Source organism: Coloeus monedula (genome assembly GCF_965178545.1).
Source record: "Coloeus monedula genome assembly, chromosome: 8".
NCBI classification, from domain to species: Eukaryota; Metazoa; Chordata; class Aves; order Passeriformes; family Corvidae; genus Coloeus; species Coloeus monedula.
The window spans coordinates 5,156,087-5,174,167 of record NC_138788.1 but is presented as its reverse complement, the minus strand read 5'-3'; the positions used below and the strand labels follow the sequence as shown (position 1 = coordinate 5,174,167).

The following is an 18,081-nucleotide window of genomic DNA, read 5'->3' as shown; positions in this document are numbered from 1 at the left end:
GCCCATTGCTCACAGCTCTGTGTGTGTGTGTGTGTGTGTGTGTGTGAGGGGCCCATTGCTCACAGCTCTGTTTGTGTGTGTGTTTGTGTGTGAGGGGCCCATTGCTCACAGCTCTGTGTGTGTGTGTTTGTGTGTGAGGGGCCCATTGCTCACAGCTCTGTGTGTGTGTGTTTGTGTGTGAGGGGCCCATTGCTCACAGCTCTGTGTGTGTGTGTGTTTGTGTGTGAGGGGCCCATTGCTCACAGCTCTGTTTGTGTGTGTGTTTGTGTGTGAGGGGCCCATTGCTCACAGCTCTGTGTGTGTGTGTGTTTGTGTGTGAGGGGCCCATTGCTCACAGCTCTGTTTGTGTGTGTGTTTGTGTGTGAGGGGCCTATCGCTCACAGGTGTCCCCCCTGCAGCACAAGGAGCCACCACCCGGCCAGCCACAGGCACACAGAGTACATTCTTATGCAGTACATTACATCATTACTGCATTACAGTATGTTCTTATGCATTCACTATAACCTACATTTCAAATATCTTGTAAAAATATAATTAGCCCTCTCATTCATTTTCACCCTTCCTTTACCCCTTAAATGAATCAGTAATTTTCTCAGGTTTATTAGTTTTTATTCTCCTCTTTGTAAATGGTGCCATGAAAGCCGTGTATAGACAGCTAATTCCAATTGCCAGTGGAGCTGGTGGTAAGCTCACAGCTAATGTAGTTTATATGGAACAAACGTTATACTAATATAAAATGTTTCCGTGGCAGTAGAAGTCTCTGTTAATGTAGTTTAAAGTTTAAAGGTTCATAAAACATTTTATAAGAAAGCCTTGACTAATTCTTGCTGTGTAATCTCTGATGTAGGAAATGTGAAACTGATCACAAAGAAAACATTTAAAACTGTTCATAAGCCTTGCAACCAAAACTCACATATAAAATTGTCCAGACTGCAAACCGGAGATCACAGTGTGGTCTGAAGCATCAGTGTGGGCTTACCCTTAAGCATGTGCATAGAATTCAAACTGCAGGGATGTCATTATACTAAGTTCAGTGAAAAACTTCTAGGAGATTCAATCTTGTTTACAGTACACTGGCCTTGAAAAGAGACAAATGAATTGACTGTTATTCACTGTAAAGCGATGCTCTGATGAGATATGATCCTCACACACAGCAGACACCTGTCCAACAGCAACAGAAAGACATGCAGGAGTCACATTTCAAAGGAAACAAATCTCTGTGCAAGGATGTCTAGATTTTAAATCTACAAATGACTCCTGGTTAATTAAGCTAAATCTCAGAATACGCTGATCTGAACTTCCCATCACAAAAGTTCCTGGGATATTGTTACTACTGTCCTCTGTCTCCTCACTGCACCAGCTCGGTAAACAACTGTGATAGTGTTGTGACTGAGGACAGGTCATTTAGAGAAAGCATGTCTGGACACTTTAGTTCTGTCCTGCTGAGCCTAGCAAGGAGATTCCTTACACCTAGCAAGACCAGCCTGTGTTTTCCAGAAGGTTTTAGAAATTTGTCGTGAACTCAGTATTTTGAATGCTAGGCTAACAGTTATTAAAAAGCAATTTAATACAATGATGTTAAAATGTGAGCCATGTGAAATAGTTGGAAGTAACTACATTGACATTATTGCATATTGCTCAAGCTTGATATTCAGATTCTTTTAAAAAACTTCTGCAGAAGATGAATTAAACTAAAGGGAAATACCTAGCAGGATGCTCCTTTTTTCTCAGTCAAGCTGTCATAAACAAAAACATATCCAACTTCCCTGATAAACAACGATCACTTGCCTTCCTTATAATCAGATATTCTAGTCCATGGCTTCCCACAGTGTTTTCTGATAATTTTCTTTTTTTTCCCCAGCCTCTCTTTTTTTTTGAATTTGATTTATGCTGTTAAGCCTGTATTATAAAAGAATTTGCCCTACTTTTTGCTTTTTTGTCTCAAATACAAGATATGACATAGCTTCTCTAAGTGTTGTGTACAAACTGCATTTCAGAACAAGAATGTTTATCAGTTATTTCAATGTATCCAGAAATTCATGTTATAAAGTACAGTCTTGTAAAAAGCATCACCCAGGCAGTGGCAGAAAAATACTGGTTCAAAAGCCATTTGCCAATGGTAAAATAACCACAAAGACTCCTAGAGAGTTGATTAAATTGAGCAAGCCAAATTGTTGCCCAATCATTAGGAAAATACTCTTAAAGTCATAGAATGCTTTGGGTTGAAAGGGATCATCCAGTCCCACTCCCCTCCCACAGGGAAGGACACCTCCCACCAGACCAGGTTGCTCCAGCCTGGCCTTGAACACTTCCAGGGACAGGCCAACTTCTCCGGGCAGTGTGTTCCACTGCCTCACCACCCTCACAGGGAAGAATTTCTTCCTCCTACCTAATCTAAACCTACCCTCTTTCAATTTAATTTTACTCATGAAGAGTAAACCTCCTCCTTTAACAGTTATCACAGCATTCATATTCCAAGGGGAAAAAAAAAAAACAAGCCAGGAAACCCTAACAAACGAACACACAGACTTGTTTGGTATTTAAGTACAAGCTTTACTAAAATGATGTTAATATTTTGATGATGAGTGCTTTTTTTAGCACCTCTGGAATTATTCTGTTACAGCTGACTGGCTCATTACAGATCAATGTATCAAAATTATGAGACTTCTGGGGATGTAATGGAATCACAATTACCACAATTTCTAATATTCTGAGGAACATCTAAATCTGGTTTCTGCAGTAATAAAAGGCAAGAAGTCAGTGCCAATGCACTTGTCAGCTCTCTGTACAGTATCACCACAAATGTTAACCAGTATATCCTGCTGAGCAGTCCATCTCCCAGCACACTGCACGAGGTGCCTGATGTTTCCAGCTGCTGAAATATGCCCCTCAGACACAGAAAGTCTGATAAATCTTTGGGTTGTTTATCTTTTGTACCCTTGCTTCACACTTATGCAATAAAGGCTGTGATTAAGAGGATTAATGAAAATGCCGCCATTTATCACCTGAAGTTCAATCAGTAATAGGAAAGTTGGACCTTATTTGATTAATTACATAGAGGTGCAAAAATCCTTGCATTATTAATTCAGGACTTGCTCCAAAATGCTAGAACTCTGTGAGCCCCCAAACAGCAAGGTTCAAAGTCTTAAAGCTTGCATACACTTAGAAGTACATGCATGACTTTAACCAAATTTTATTGAATTAATTTTCTTAATTCACTGTCTTGACCACATTAGCTCTCCATTAAGCATCCATCTACCAGCTCCAAAACATCCAGAAACAAGTTACCTGTCTTTAAAAGCCTCCTTCCATCTGCCTGCCACCTCTTAATTACTATTGCCAGACTTCTTCTATTAGAATGTAAGACTATTTTTTGCATTTAAAGCATTTGTGCATCATTCCTGTGCTGCCTTTAATTTTAGAAGTAATTCCACACAACCCTCCCCCCCCAACTGCCATTACCATCTTTAGGTAAACCACCTTTACCTGTTGCAGGCTCTCTGCAAACACCCACCCAAGTCAAGCAACACCTGGCAGCAGAGGGTTTGTAGGCTGCCCCCAGGGCCATCAGACCCTCCTGCCATGCAGGTCAGTTTGCTGAGAGACTCTGCAAACTCACTGAAATGGTAAAGTGGGGTTTACACCAACTCTTGGGCTTATCAGCACTGCATCTGTGTTTCAGACATCAAAAGTTTGATTTTTAAACAGCTGCAGAAAAAAAAAGTATCTCTAAGTAAAATGAGGTACTGCTTTTTTTTTTGCTTTTTTTTTTTTTGTAGTTAGATTAGTATTGCTAATAACAGACTAGCTGAAATTAGCAAAGTCAGCAGTCAGTTTACTCAGATGGGTCCACTGAGATCTTTGGATTTGACTGAACAATGAAGAAGCTGCAAGAAAGGAACCCCTACTGCTCAGACGTCCCCAGTGTGCCATTAACTAAACCCGGCCTGAACAGGGAGGCAGCACATGGGTCTCTCCTGAAAGTCAGAAAGTCAGACAGCAACAGAGGAATCTGAATGGGAATTCTGAATCACACAAACTGAGGATGCATAGAAATTAGCAAACTAAAATTAGGTGGTTTTCCTCTCAAAAACAAAGCATTAGCTTACTAACTAAGAGTAAAAAAAATAAAGAATGTGTGATAAGAGAGGAGGGTTAATTTGTCAAGGACAGACTGACTATAGAAATTAGTATAGTCATGTAATGAAAATCCACTTCCCATTCATAAATATTGTTCATGCTTAAAAGAGCTTATCTTACTTACAAAAATGACATCCTAATCTGCTGACAGATATATTTTATTCCCAAAATGCTGACCAATATTCTGCATCCCCATCTCCATATGCTAACTGCTCCACAGTTAGATAGATGCTTTCTGGAGCAGAAAGCCACACTGGAGTTCTGTGCCTGCAGATCCCATCGTGCAAAGGGACCCTGTATTCTCAGGAGAGCTGCTGTGCACACCTCTGTACATGACTAACAGACAAACTGTACCACAAAAATAGATATGGGGATATATTCTACAGCTTACAGTCTTCAACTGCTATTTTGACATATATGACCATACCATTGAAAGTATATTATGGGTTAAAGAAGAATAGTAAGAACAAAAGCACCAGCAAAAAAATGACAAGCCCTGGACTTGGATCTTACATCTGGGGATGAAAATCCTTAGCATTGAACAGCCTGAAACTAAAAACTTCCACTCAACAGGATTCATGCTTCTTGTCTTCTGATTATACTCCAAAGGAGAATGATAAAAGATTCTGCTCTCTTCTGATATTCTGAAAGTTAATAAAGATGTTCCAGTAATCTGTCAGTTTGACCTCTACACATGCAGTCTTGAAGTTTTGCCATTGTCAGAAATAGTTTTGTTTTTCCAATAGCTCAGTAAAATCAATATTAAAAAAGAGGCAATGAAGGATTCAAACATTATTTTTATTTTGTGTTTACCAGTCTGGGATTAAAACTGATAGAAACAGGAGCAGCGCTAAGAATACTCAATTCCCTATTGTCTTTGAAGGTGGTAGAAAGAAATCAGTGTCTTCCAGTTGACAGGACTTTGTACATGCAGTACTTTGATATATAAAGCAAAATTAAAGGATTGTTAAATCCTATTTTAGCGTAAGCTCCTATCTGACAGGAAGCTATGCAAATGTTATACTGAATATCAAATCAGGGGGGTTGTTGGTATTCAGAGTTCAAGTAGTTTTATTTCCATGGACCTTAGCTTCAAGTAAAAGATAAGGTTAAAGAATGTAGTCCTTAAGTACTGGATGTTCAGAGGTTAAAGTAACAGCTGTCACAGGCTGCTTGAAAGTTGGTAGTTGTGCACTCAGGAAAGTACAAGAGTGAGATGATTTTTTTAGAGTGTCTTTGATGCATCTTTCAGAGCTATGGGAAGTTGCTCTCAACCCAATTTTCTGGGTTGCTATATTTAAAATTTGACATAGAAAGATATAGCAAATTACATACAAAATCAGACAAGGTGGTGAATAAGAGCTATCATCTTTTAGATGCATGCCAGTACAACAGACTGAAGTGTTGAGAGTTTTCCCATTGTACTTAAAGAGAAATATTCACTGTTTGCATAGAAAATAATAAGCAACCTGTTACATTTTGCAGATTCCATGTTAAAACTGACTTTTGGCAGAGCTGTTTTCCACGAGAGGCAGATGCAGACAGCTTTAGTTCAAGAGCCAGTGGCTGTGTTTTGCTTGAGAGAAACGAAGAGTGTTCTTTAGCATGCTTATTAATTTATTGTCAATAATACTTACTATTATTTCCACCGTCCTCAGTTTTGCAAACATTTTGCAAATGAACTGAAAACATTGAAAACATTTCATTTTTACCATATGTAAGTTCTTCCATACAGTTTGCCAAAATGTCATTGTAATTCCAATAGCATTAAATGAAAAATCATTTTTAATCTATGTATATCTAAAACCTCCATTTCCTTATAGAAATAGAAACAATATGCATTCAAGCATTTTTCTCCTTTACAGCTTTTAACTTAATTTTTAAAAAATGCTCTCTTAAGGAGAATTCTCCTTCAATAGATGTGCATTTTCAGCACTGGAAATCTTTGTACTAACTTGAAAACTTGTATTTTGAGCAACACTCTGTGTCCTGCATGCCTTTGCTACTCTATATCAACACATCACAACACTGATGCACTCAAATATAGGTGCTGTTTGTTACTGTCCCTTGTTTGTAACAGATTCAACCTGAGAAGTCCCAGAAGCCAGCACTGTCATATTGCACTACAGGCAAAACTGAAAAACACACGGGCAAGAATTAGGCCACAGGCTAAAGTGTCAAATTAATGTATCAGCAGATCTAAAGTCAGTGTTATTAGATCAAACAACAGAGAAAATGATGTATTCGTGTACTGAGAGAAGAGATTAAGAACACAAGTTCACTTCATCATCGCCTCCACTTCTCCTGTTAAATCTCTCTGCCTCTGCTTGGTATGGCTGACCTTTAAACACTGTAGTGGGAGATTTGCATCTGTGCCAAAAGAAAAGATAATCAGAGGATTCTTCCCTGCTCCCATCAAATTCCTTTTTTAATCTCAAGTTCACCCAGCCTATCACTCCTCCTCTCAGAAAGCATTACATCTCTGTGATGGATCAGCTCAGGAGAACAGTCTGTCAGCTTCCCCAAACAAGAAATTGCCAGTTACACAGGGCCTTCTTTTCTCTTTGTGTAGATGTGACATTTCAGTCTTCTTGTTACCTATTTTTTGTTCACTTTTATATACTTGCTATCGCAACAGCAGAATTTGCTTTTGTCTTTGATAGAAGTGAACCGAGACCAGAACACTCCAGCCACTAAAAACAGGCGTGTCTTAGAGGGGACTAGAAAGTACACCTGGGTCTCTGAATGCTTTTCATTATTATTTTGCCTTAATTTTCATAATTTAAAAGTGTTTATATTCAGAGATAATTTTGAAATGTCCTAGAAGACAAGACTCTTTGAAAATGTTTCTATACAATCAAATATTTCAACTAGACTCACAATTCAATTGCAGCATTTTAAATGAAAAGGCATTTCAAAGCAAAACCTAAATGTGTCAAATCTGAAAGTACTTAATCTTCATATTTTGAAATATTTTTTTCAAAATTGCGGCATTTTAAAATGGAATTACCATTAATAACAAATATTTTCTAAAAAAACCAAATCTTTGAAGAATTTATTTTAGCCAAGGTTCACAAAGACTTAGACTACAGAGACAATCTTAACCCTAATCTTTTTTCATCTTGCAATATATTCTAGGTTTTTTTCAATATTACAAAATCAATACTCAAAAATATTTGATGCAGTGTATGAGGAATAAGGCACTGCAACCTAAAATAACCTCCATCAGAAGAATGTTTAACGTGGCCCTTGGTGCTCATCAAAATACTTCAGCAGCTGAGTGTTCATTTCATATGTGGGAAGTGTCCAATATCATAGCCAAAGTGGGCAGTTTAATGTGTTTTTTGGGTTTTTTTACTATGTAACTAGGACTATTCTGCTTCCTCTACATACCTGAATACACTATTCGTATTTAAAACTGAGAGACTCTGGTGTGTGCAATTATTGTGCAGCTATGGCAGTGCAAAGATGCTAACCAAGGTATCTCAAATCCTTTGCACTGTCTGAGCTTTTCCAATACTAGTGCTGGCACAAAGCCCCAGCTGATGCTCCTGGGAAGCGTGGCTGACACCCCAAGCCTGTGCACCTTTTATCAGGAGGCAGAACTTCCAGGGTAAGAGCACAGAGTAGTTAATAAACTCAGCAGAGAGAAACAAGAAAGAACACAAGAAAGAAGATATTACCTTTAGTTACTACTACCTCTGGAAATATTATTGCCCCATTCCTGGCATGGTGTTCAGTCTTTCCATCTCACTGATGTTTTGTACCTCACTGAATTTATATAACATACTTCTGAATTGTATTATTTTGTTATGTCTTAAATCAGTTTTTGAAGGAAGGACTGTAACTTCCAAATGCTAATTCAGAAGCGAGATTTGCAAGAGATCTCACTGCTCAAGCCGATTTACAAAGGTCACTGGCCTGTGAGGATACTGTTTGTTTCTTAAATTACAGTGTGAGCAGTGAGTCAGTGTAGCAGCAATTTAGCTTAGCTCAATTAACATTCCCTATTCAAGGAGGGGAAAAAGTATCTTCTTTCTCAAGACCTGTTGTTTCTATTAGAGAATTCTTCATTTTCAGATTAAAATAGAAACCACAGAAAATCTCTCTTGATATTTTAAGCAGTACTTCTAATTTCCATACCAAATTCACTGTTGGATTAACCTTTGTGAGAAGATGAACTTTTGTTTTTATAAGATCCAATTCAGACTGTTGTGTTTATACACAAAACATTTCATAATCTACTCTTCAAACATTCTTGATCTTTCAAAAACAGATTCAAAAGCTGTCCTCAAATACAAGGTATGCCTAATTAAAACTGCTATACAAAGCATAGGAAAATGAAACATAATGCATGTCTCAAAACAGACCAACAGTCATGTCTCAAGGTACAAATCAACTCACCCCACATCTGTCATCTAAAAACTAGTCATCCACACTAAGCTAATCATTCAGGCAAAGAAGAAACAGGCACTTTATGTAATCAAGAGAAATCTTTGGAAAATCTTTATCTTGGGTTAAGAGTCAATGGGGTAAATAAGGTTTTAAACTGAAGAAAGACCAACACAGTCAAATCTCAGAGTACCTGCTTGAATTTGTTAACTTTGAAAGAATGCAAAACAAGCAAAACAACAAGAGGAGTGATACTGGTGGGTGGGGGGTACAGGCTAGTATTATTAGTACAGGTTTTAAACTGAGCACGTAAGGAAACGCTTAACTGGAAATAACACAACTATCAATGGCTTGTTTTACTGAAAAATGGACTTATAGCCTAGTCCTGTAACATCAAAATCATTTTATTACCTATCACCACTGGACTTGCTGGATGCAATAATAAAATCCATTTTTATGTGACTGGAGATCTGGCTACACAAATACACAGGTCTTTGTGGTCCAGATTCAGAAACTTATTTCATAAATTTCTGCAATCAGGTGAAATATTGTGACAGGAAAATTAAACACTGATGTTTTTATCCATATGGCAACAACAGCATATTTATAACTGAGCCACAGAACAACATTAACAAAGAATATATGAGAGTAGGCAATACCACTATGCTGATTCAAATTCTTGCTCACTGATTATTTTGAGAATGCAGTATCATCTCTTTTGACATGTTGTTCTGCCTTCGCTTTCTAATTACTATTATCAATTCCAGCTTTGCTGCAACACTAACATCATGGGCCCAGCTCAACAACTTTGCTCTGAAGCCTGACAAGTGTGTGGAACATGTTCAGCTGGAACAGTGTTTGACAGGATAGAGCTGAGACACTGCTTCACTCAAGATGAACTCATGATTGGATTCAGGAAAGTCTATATTTTTTTAGAAACACTTTTTCCTTAATTTGGAGAGAATTAAACTTCAGCAGTCATTAGATAGGTGATTTCACAGCATTTATCTTCAAGTGCAACAAGTTACCTTTATAAGATGAAAAGGAAATAGTCATACATCTTCCTTATGCCATAAATACCTTTTGGAAGAGCAATGTTAAAATAGCAAGAATGGACGCCCATGTTTTCATACGTGAAAGCAATGGAAGAATGAAAGAGCTGGACTAGTGTACTGTGTATGAGATCCAGGCATGTGAATGCCACGACTCCTCCAAGAATTAGGGTGGCTGAGTAACCAGTAAATTCCCAGGTAATTCAGACAGATTAGCACCACTTGTTTCAGCCTCAGGAACAAATCAGCAGGAAATTGGGAGAAAGCTGTGAGCCAAGAATTTCCTTGTGGTCATGGTGTCTGCACTAACTTTTTATAAATTTTGTTTACACATATTTTAACAAGTTGTTTAGAGCAGTAAATAAAAAGAATGAACAAAGATTTGCAAAAGGATGTCATGGTACTAGATGAATAAATTATAACATAGATGAAATTCAGTTGTTTTGTGAGGAAAAAACAACAGTTTCTGTGATTCTATGAAATATCTTGACTGTATTGATTAGCATGCACAGTTCTGTCCTCCCACCTCATGGGCTGCAAGGTGCTGGAAAAGGTACAGGGAAGGGAACAAGCTGATCCTTTTGTGGCTTCCAAATAAGGAAAATTTTAAAAGACCAGAAATATTTTGAAAACAATAAAAAAAATTGAAAGAGTAAGTGGCATGGAGAAGGAAAATAGGGACTAGTGCTCATTTTCTCTTCTGATACCAGAATTCAGAGACAGCAAAAGAAAAGATCATGTGGGGGTTTCACAGACACTTCTCTATACAACACATAGGCTGTGAAATTCTTCACCATAGGATGCTAGAGATGTCAAAGGTTTAGTGGGATCAGACCCACACCTAGAGTGCTTTACAGTCAGAAACAAAGAACAGTGAGAATGCAAATGGGTTTTTTTTCTTAGCTTTTGTTCCCCTAAATAAAACCTAGGGATTGTCAGCATCTGAGCTGGTTTTCACCTCTCAGTGCTTGCAAGCAGCTCCGCTATGTCCCATGCTCCAGAAAGGCTACTTGCAGCTGACAAAATAAAAAACCACCCTTTTTTAATCTGCTAAACAAGGTATTACGTATTTAACAATATGGGTACCTTTGCTTGCATCATTGGCCTTTGCTCTATCATCTGGTGCCCACAAGCCACCCAGCTCCCTCAATGCCACAACTATACCTAGATGGTAAAACTGCTTTCATAGTTGTATTTCAATGACCTGACGTCTCACCAGCCTTCTCTGGTACAGTTACTGTTCTGTGCCTTTTTCTGCAACATTTTTCTTAGTTGTTTAGCTTTTAAAATATTTCAATTACACCTATTGTCTCTTAGTATTCCAAAGCCAGGTACATGCCACCTATGATCTGGCACTTCAATACTTAAATTATTTTCAGTAGCAGAGATGAAGCCCATTTCTGCAACAGCACACATGACTGGCTTTCAGATTTGTATAATCTCAAAGTTGTAAAGTAATTTGTTTGTTGTCTCTTGTATCAGTGCAGGAAATAAACAACAAAGGAAAGAATGTGAGGCCTCTCCTGCAAACATGCAAATCATACTTGTCATTTAAGAACCCTCTAATAAAATAGATTAATGCTTGGCAACTTTCTCATCAATTATGGGAATTTTTTTCTGGATTAGATCTTGAATTAACCTGTCATCCAACTCCAAGTCTTACAGAGAGAAGCAACACCATGCTGTGGAACATCTCCCTGGCTAAAGGCTGGGCACCTGTCCCAAAGGGGACAAGTGATGTTTACACATTAGGAATTTTCACCAAGAAACATAAATTCTGTGATAAATAAAGGGATAACTGGAACATCTCCCTGGCTAAAGGCTGGGCACCTGTCCCAAAGGGGACAAGTGATGTTTACACATTAAGAATTTTCACCAAGAAACATAAATTCTGTGATAAATAAAGGGATAACAGAAATAACAAGGATCGAAAGGCAACTCATCTCCTTTTGATTTGTCCTGCCCTTCTTGCAGAATCAGGCTCCCTGCTTAGGGAAGACCTGATTTCTATAGCACATGCATTATCCATGGCCCCGTGTTCAGCTGGAAACCAAGCTCCAAGCGTATGTGCCACATCTCAGTTCTGAAGTATGTGTGTGTTTCGTAAGCACACAGGCTTCTGCAAACCACAGTTAGTCAGATCCAACTCTATCCATACTATTTTCCTTGAGAAGTTAAAGCAAAAGCACAGTGCTCCAGTACATCCATTTAAAAATACGTGTATTCTCAGCTTAACATGATTTAGGCCACTAAAACCCAAGATATGCTTCCAGAACTGCTCTAATAACTGCTCTAATGCATTTAAAAGCTATTCCATTTATATAAATTCAATTGGTATTAAACATTCCCCAAAACAGCTGCCATATTTCTTTCTCTTACATGATGCTGTTGGAAATGATTGAATTTTTCTTAAAAATGAGATGAATCTACAAAGGCCCTTTATGGCCACTTGCCTAGCTGTTAATGTTTTTTTCATTTTTGTTTTGTTTTACCTCAGATAGGATCACAGTTGATGGATGCAGTACAACTACAACCTAATTAATCTGCTGGAGAGTTTAGCAGTTGATAAATACAGTTTATCAAAAAGCCATCAATCAAGATCTTGCTTAGAGATACTGGTAAGAGCATTAAACCGATGTAAGTAAATTTTAAATACAATACTTAGTTCTAGTAGATATCCAGAAAATAACATAACGTAAAATTGAAGTTAATTTTCAATGGCAGCCCACGATATAATTCCCACTAAAGTGACATTTGGAACAACTAATTCAACAATAGGAGGTGGCACTGCATACAGGCTCTCTTTAAAAGTAAGTTTTCTTCACTGTAGGCAGCACATTGAGTCACAGCATAAATATAAATACATACACACACACACAGAGTGTATTCACACATACAGCAAGACCAGTCTGTGGATTTTCCAGGCAGTGAATCTGTGCAGCCATCAGTCCCTCTAATCACACACCCACACTCATGGCCAGCTATTCCTTGCATTTGGGACACAAATTCAAACCCATGAAAGGAAATGAATATTGGATTTTAGGCTTACATCTTCTAAAATGAATAATGATTTGGGTATTTCAGCTGGACTCAGAAATTCAGTCAAGTTATTTGATCTTCAGTGATCACCTGTTCTTTCTAAAAATGAAGTCACTTCAAGATGGTTTAGCTTCAGTATTAAAAACCTGAAAAGCTTGCAACTTTGAGTTTGTTTTGCAGCATGGTCAAAATCAGACACTCTTGTAAATCAAAGAATAACAACTATTCTTATTCTGTAATCGCATGACCATGAAGAGAAACGTAAATGCAATACCCTACTTTTACTTTAGCTCTTTACCTATTTTTCTTTCATTATCTCTAGATCACTCAAGATTAATTATTAATTCTGAGCCAAATAGTTTTTCTAAGTAAATTTTCATCCACAGAGTGAATTCATTGATTTTTTCTCATTTTTGCATTACTGCACACAAAAGCACCAAAAGCTAAAACACCCCACAAAAATTACTAATGCATTCCTTACAGGCACTCGAGATAATATTGCTGTAAATTTCTGACTTTAGTATTCCAGCAGTGTTCCAAGCTCCAGTTCAAATGAGTTTAGGTCAATGCATATTTAGTCATGTTTGCAGGACTGACTGTCCAACAAACAAAAATCTCCCCCCAGTTATATCTGCAAATCTCTAAGTTTTATAAATGAAGAAGTATCATTTATAAGCAATAAAGAAGTACATCCTTTAGAAATGAATCCTGAGTCTCCAATGTGTGCAGGGGAATTCATTTAGCATAGAGGCAGGAGCTGGGCTCAATGACTCTTGTGGGTCCCTTCCAACTGAGAATATTCAATGATTCTGCCAGCAGGCTCCTGGCTCTAAACTGTGTCAGAGCCCTGTTTCCCCTTCAGCAAATCACTGCAGAGATTACAGACTTTCCAAGGAAGAAAGCTGGCAAACAACTGACACTCACACGGTGTCTTCTGTAGTTTGGGCTGCAGGATCCTGAACACTGCGAGCTAATACTCCCAGAAACACACATTTAATCAAATTCCCACTGAATAACTTTGTGGAAAGGCTTATACTGATTTCTTAAATTACAATTCCACACCATCTAATTTCTATGCAATGAAATGCTATACAAGCACAAAGCCCTCTGTCTTACAACATACCATTATGGAAAAATGGAGTACATTTACTATTACACAAGGCCATTTATTTATTCTTTCATGAAATGCCAGCTTTAAACATTTTTTGATATCTACCAGCAAAGGGAGTGTTCAGTGGCAAGTCACTTACAACACATATTCCAAAAAAAGTGCAATTCCATCAAACATACCTCCACAAGCCTGCTGGTATGTTCTCGAAATATAGCAGCATATTCCTTTATTTCTTTCTCTCTCCCATTTTTAGCAGCTTCAATGAGAACTAGCAGTGGAACAGTGGTGTCTAAGAAGGAGTCTGAGATGTGATCTATAATGGCTTTCCGGAGCTGCAAAAGAAAGAAGTACATCAGTACCTGCTAACTGGACTATTCATTACAGTCTGCTGCAATTATGGTCCATTCCTATTTTGTAACACCAACAGGTACACACTGTATTCCTGCATTATTTGCACCATAGGTCTGAAACGTATGGCAGCTACAATTTATGTATTAGACAGAAAACTGTATTTAATTTTAAGGACAACTTTAATATGCCACTAGGTAAATATGTCTGTTTGTAAGTGTGAGCACCAACACATAAAACACTTCCAACATGTACTGGTCCTCTTGAAATCAAGGGAGCCAAAAGAATGTTCCCCTTCCTTGATAAACAGGCTACTTAAGCAATTCCACACATGAAAAATCAATTAGCCCAGACCTCATATCTCCTGGGTATTCTTCCTTATAATTCAGATGCCAAGGGAAAAGGCTATTTAGTTTTACAAAGAAAATATTAATTTAATCATCTTGGTACTCACAAAATATATACATCCCCTGTTTTCATAATTCCAAAATTACCCAAGTATTTTCTTGCTGGGAAACCCACCGACACGGTCTGGTTTGCAGAATGGCAACCTTCATGGTAATTATGTCAATGAGATTACTGATTGTGCCACCTGATAATGTATTAATAGAGCAAGAAGATCTATAAATGAGGCTGAAGTTCAATTTTCTCTGTTTAAATTAATTGTTCTTGAACTTCTAACTTAAATTATTAAAGAAGTGTAACATTCTGCTATAAATTACCTGTCTTAAATTAGGCGTCACAGAAGCTTGTAACTGATCACTGGGACATTACTTCACTTATGAGGTTATTTTGCATGTTATCTACACATGACAACTGTTCATTTAGATCATGCAGCACTACAACAAACATACCAACTGGAACAATACAAAAATGCAACTTAATTGTAGAGTTCATTAAATTTCCTACTCCAATATTTTTACAGTATATAGGAAAGATATTGATAGGAACAGAAAAGGACATAGAATGTTTTTAAGCTCTTATAAGCTGTTGCCAAAGTACCTGTTTTCACTTTGTGTTTTGCTCCAATGTATCTGTGTGAAAACTCAGTAAAGACTCATACCACAAGAAAAATAGAAAAAACTACAGTCTTTTTGCTGCTGTTGTGTTTGCAGGTAGGACAGAGCCCATGCACAGCAGAAAGAATTGTGGAGAAATCTGTTGATTATCAGACAAGATCTGGATATGAATTCCACCATTAGCTTTTGGATGGCCTCACCACCTAAAGTCAGCTCTCACTGACCCACCAGATGGACAGACAAACCTCTCGAACAAACACAAGCAATTTATGTTTGAAATGGTTTCTTTGTCTCCTTACTGTAGCCTATCACAATAGGATATACTGTCTAGATAGTGTATGTTCTGAAAAGTAATTTGCAAAGACAAAGTGGGATTCCAATACAAAATTGGATTTCTTACATTCTCAGCTTTATTCAGGCTGGAATTAAAAAAAAAAAAAAAAAAAAAAAAAAGTTATTAGAAAGTTTCACTACCAGAAATAAAATACATCAAACCTCTGAGTCCTGCCAAGTTAAGACTTGTGTTGTAAAGGCTCAACTTAAGAAAACAGGTATTCTTACCTGTTTAAAATGAGGTACATTAATGTGACCTTGAGGAGTCACAGTTTAAAAATTAAGATGTCAATTTACAAAAAAACAACAACAACAAAAAGTTGTGGAACCCATCATATCCATGCCCAATGACTCATTATCTCCAACAGAAATATTCTGGGGCTCTGTACAGCCCAGACTGCAGGACTTTCACACCCTTAGTGTACTGTGACTACAGTAACCTCAGTCACATTTGTGGTGAGCTTGAGACATCCAATTTCAAACCCACAGCCTAATTTTATCTCTCCTTGCATAATTCTTTGCTATAGCTTTTCACTGGTTTTCTTGGCTCAATTAACCTTTCATGCAGAAATTATCATTATTATTTTGTTCTAAGAAATGCTCTATCCTGCAATTATGCAGCAAATCATATTTTCTTCAAAAAAACAAAGATAATGCTGTGTCTTTGCTGAATACAAACAAGTTTGAAATTATGTTCCTGTTCCAGCTTTGCAAAGGACTACATGAAGCTGAGAGTTTCAAAGAATGGCTTGTGTAGCATTAAAGAACAAAGAAATACAACATAGAAAAAGAAGGAAAAGACAAAAGAAAAAAGGAATATCTGAAGCAATATCTATTTCTTTTCATGCTAATCCTAACAAGCATTTTTTCCATGACTCAGTAAGTCTGTTTCTGACTCTGGCCACCTGTAGGGCAAAATGCTAAAAGCTAAGTAGCCAGAAAGGAAGGCATATGTACAAAGGACAGCACCATAGTGCCAGCAGGCAATGCTAGCAAAGTTATTGTGCTATAATTAAACTTTTTCTCATATTTTTAAATGAAAGAGACACCATCAGAAGAGGGAAAGGAGGGGGAGGATGATGTCTGACAAATTGTTTTCTTCTTAAGATGCAAGGTCTTACATTTACCCTTTGAGCAGACTGTTGCAGAAGCAGAAGCATGGAGAATTTTTGTTTTGATACTAAAATGTATTAAAAAAATAACATAGAAGCATATTGTTTATAAAACATGGGGCAGAAGGTTGTCAAAAACAGTGGAGGGTAGAGAAGAAAATGCCAGCAGCTGTTCGCAACACTATTCAACATCAGTATTGATGAGTACAGAAAAGTGTGTTTGCCTCTACTTGCCTCTTCCTTCACAGGACTACCCTGGCAAAAGGCCTGGACAAACCTTAGAGTAGTTGTTACTGAAGGATCTCCCTTTCCTGTTTCAAAGGGATGCCAGGAAGGCAATCTATGATGAAGTAACATAGAAATATAAAAAAATCATCAGGAATAACATTTATTAAAACAACCAACCAGCCAGAACTGCAGAAAAACCATAGGAGAAACATCTGTGCAGTCCATTCATGTTACACTGGGAAAGAACTGGGAGGCAAGAACTGAGTGTGGTAATTTCACATAATTACAAATTGGAATGAATAGGCAATTCCTTCCTAAATATTTGTCCAGCTCTCCTCAGCAGGGAAGCAGTGATCCAGGTAAAACTGCACACACAGAAGTGACATGCACATCTCCAGCACAATACTAGTAAAAATGAAAATAAATCAGAATGGTTTTAAATCCCCAGAAGTAGTGGACAAGCTCCTGAAATGAATGCAAATAGCTCCTCTTGAAAAGCCTGAGAATTTTTACATCTCCCAGAATATGCTGTTCTGGGGACAGCTACTTTTGCCTTCAAGTCTTGCCAGACACAAGCCTTTTTTCACTCCCCTTGCTGTGGTGTGCAAAGGTGTTTCAAAGGGGCCCATGGCATCACCCCCAGCCAGACTGCTGACTGGGACAGCACCCCTCTGATGGTTTTGTTTATTGGGTACTACTGAAAAGATTTTAAAAATACAGCTTTCTAAGGTTTCATCTTTAACCCCAATTTTGCAGAGGCAATCCTAGTCATGACTGCAAGCAGGTACAATGCACGCCACAGCCCTGAATCCACTGTGAGCGCCTGATGGAATAGCAGCAAAGGTACACAGTATCATTAAACAATATAGTATTATAAAAGCTGTAAGCAAGAGTAGAGCAAACAACAATTGTCACGTTTCTTGTAAAATTGCTGGGAGACAGAATAAGGAATGTTCATAAGTAAAAGCAAATAAGACTGTACTGCAGTATCTGGAGGCACAAAAACTCACAATTTCTTGTCTCCCAGATCAGGAATTAGGCATGCACTAACCACTCTTCTAAAACAATTCTTATGCAATTCATATGTATGAACATAGAATTGGAGGAAATAAATAAAATATATCTCATAAATGCTTTCCAGTGGAAAAAAATGTCAAGAAGCACAGAGCTGTTCTCCTAAGAGAAAATTACTGGTTCTAGATTGACTATAAATTGGGCATGATTACATTCAGCCTGAACATTTTCCAAAGGTGTACAGAAAGACACAAATTGAATTAGTTAACAGCTTCTAACCACTGTAACAGAGT

At 37.6% G+C, this 18,081-nt stretch overlaps 1 protein-coding gene across 1 annotated transcript in view; it reads right to left on the bottom strand.

The window, feature by feature from the left end:
* CTNNA3 (catenin alpha 3) overlaps nucleotides 1-18,081 on the bottom strand; it is a gene marked incomplete at its 3' end in the record, with an annotated part of 425,372 nt that overhangs the window by 171,706 nt on the left and 235,585 nt on the right. The window contains exon 9 of the mRNA XM_082286514.1: nucleotides 13,914-14,066. Coding sequence (XP_082142640.1) covers nucleotides 13,914-14,066 — 153 coding nt within the window. The remainder of the gene's footprint in view (nucleotides 1-13,913; nucleotides 14,067-18,081) is intronic.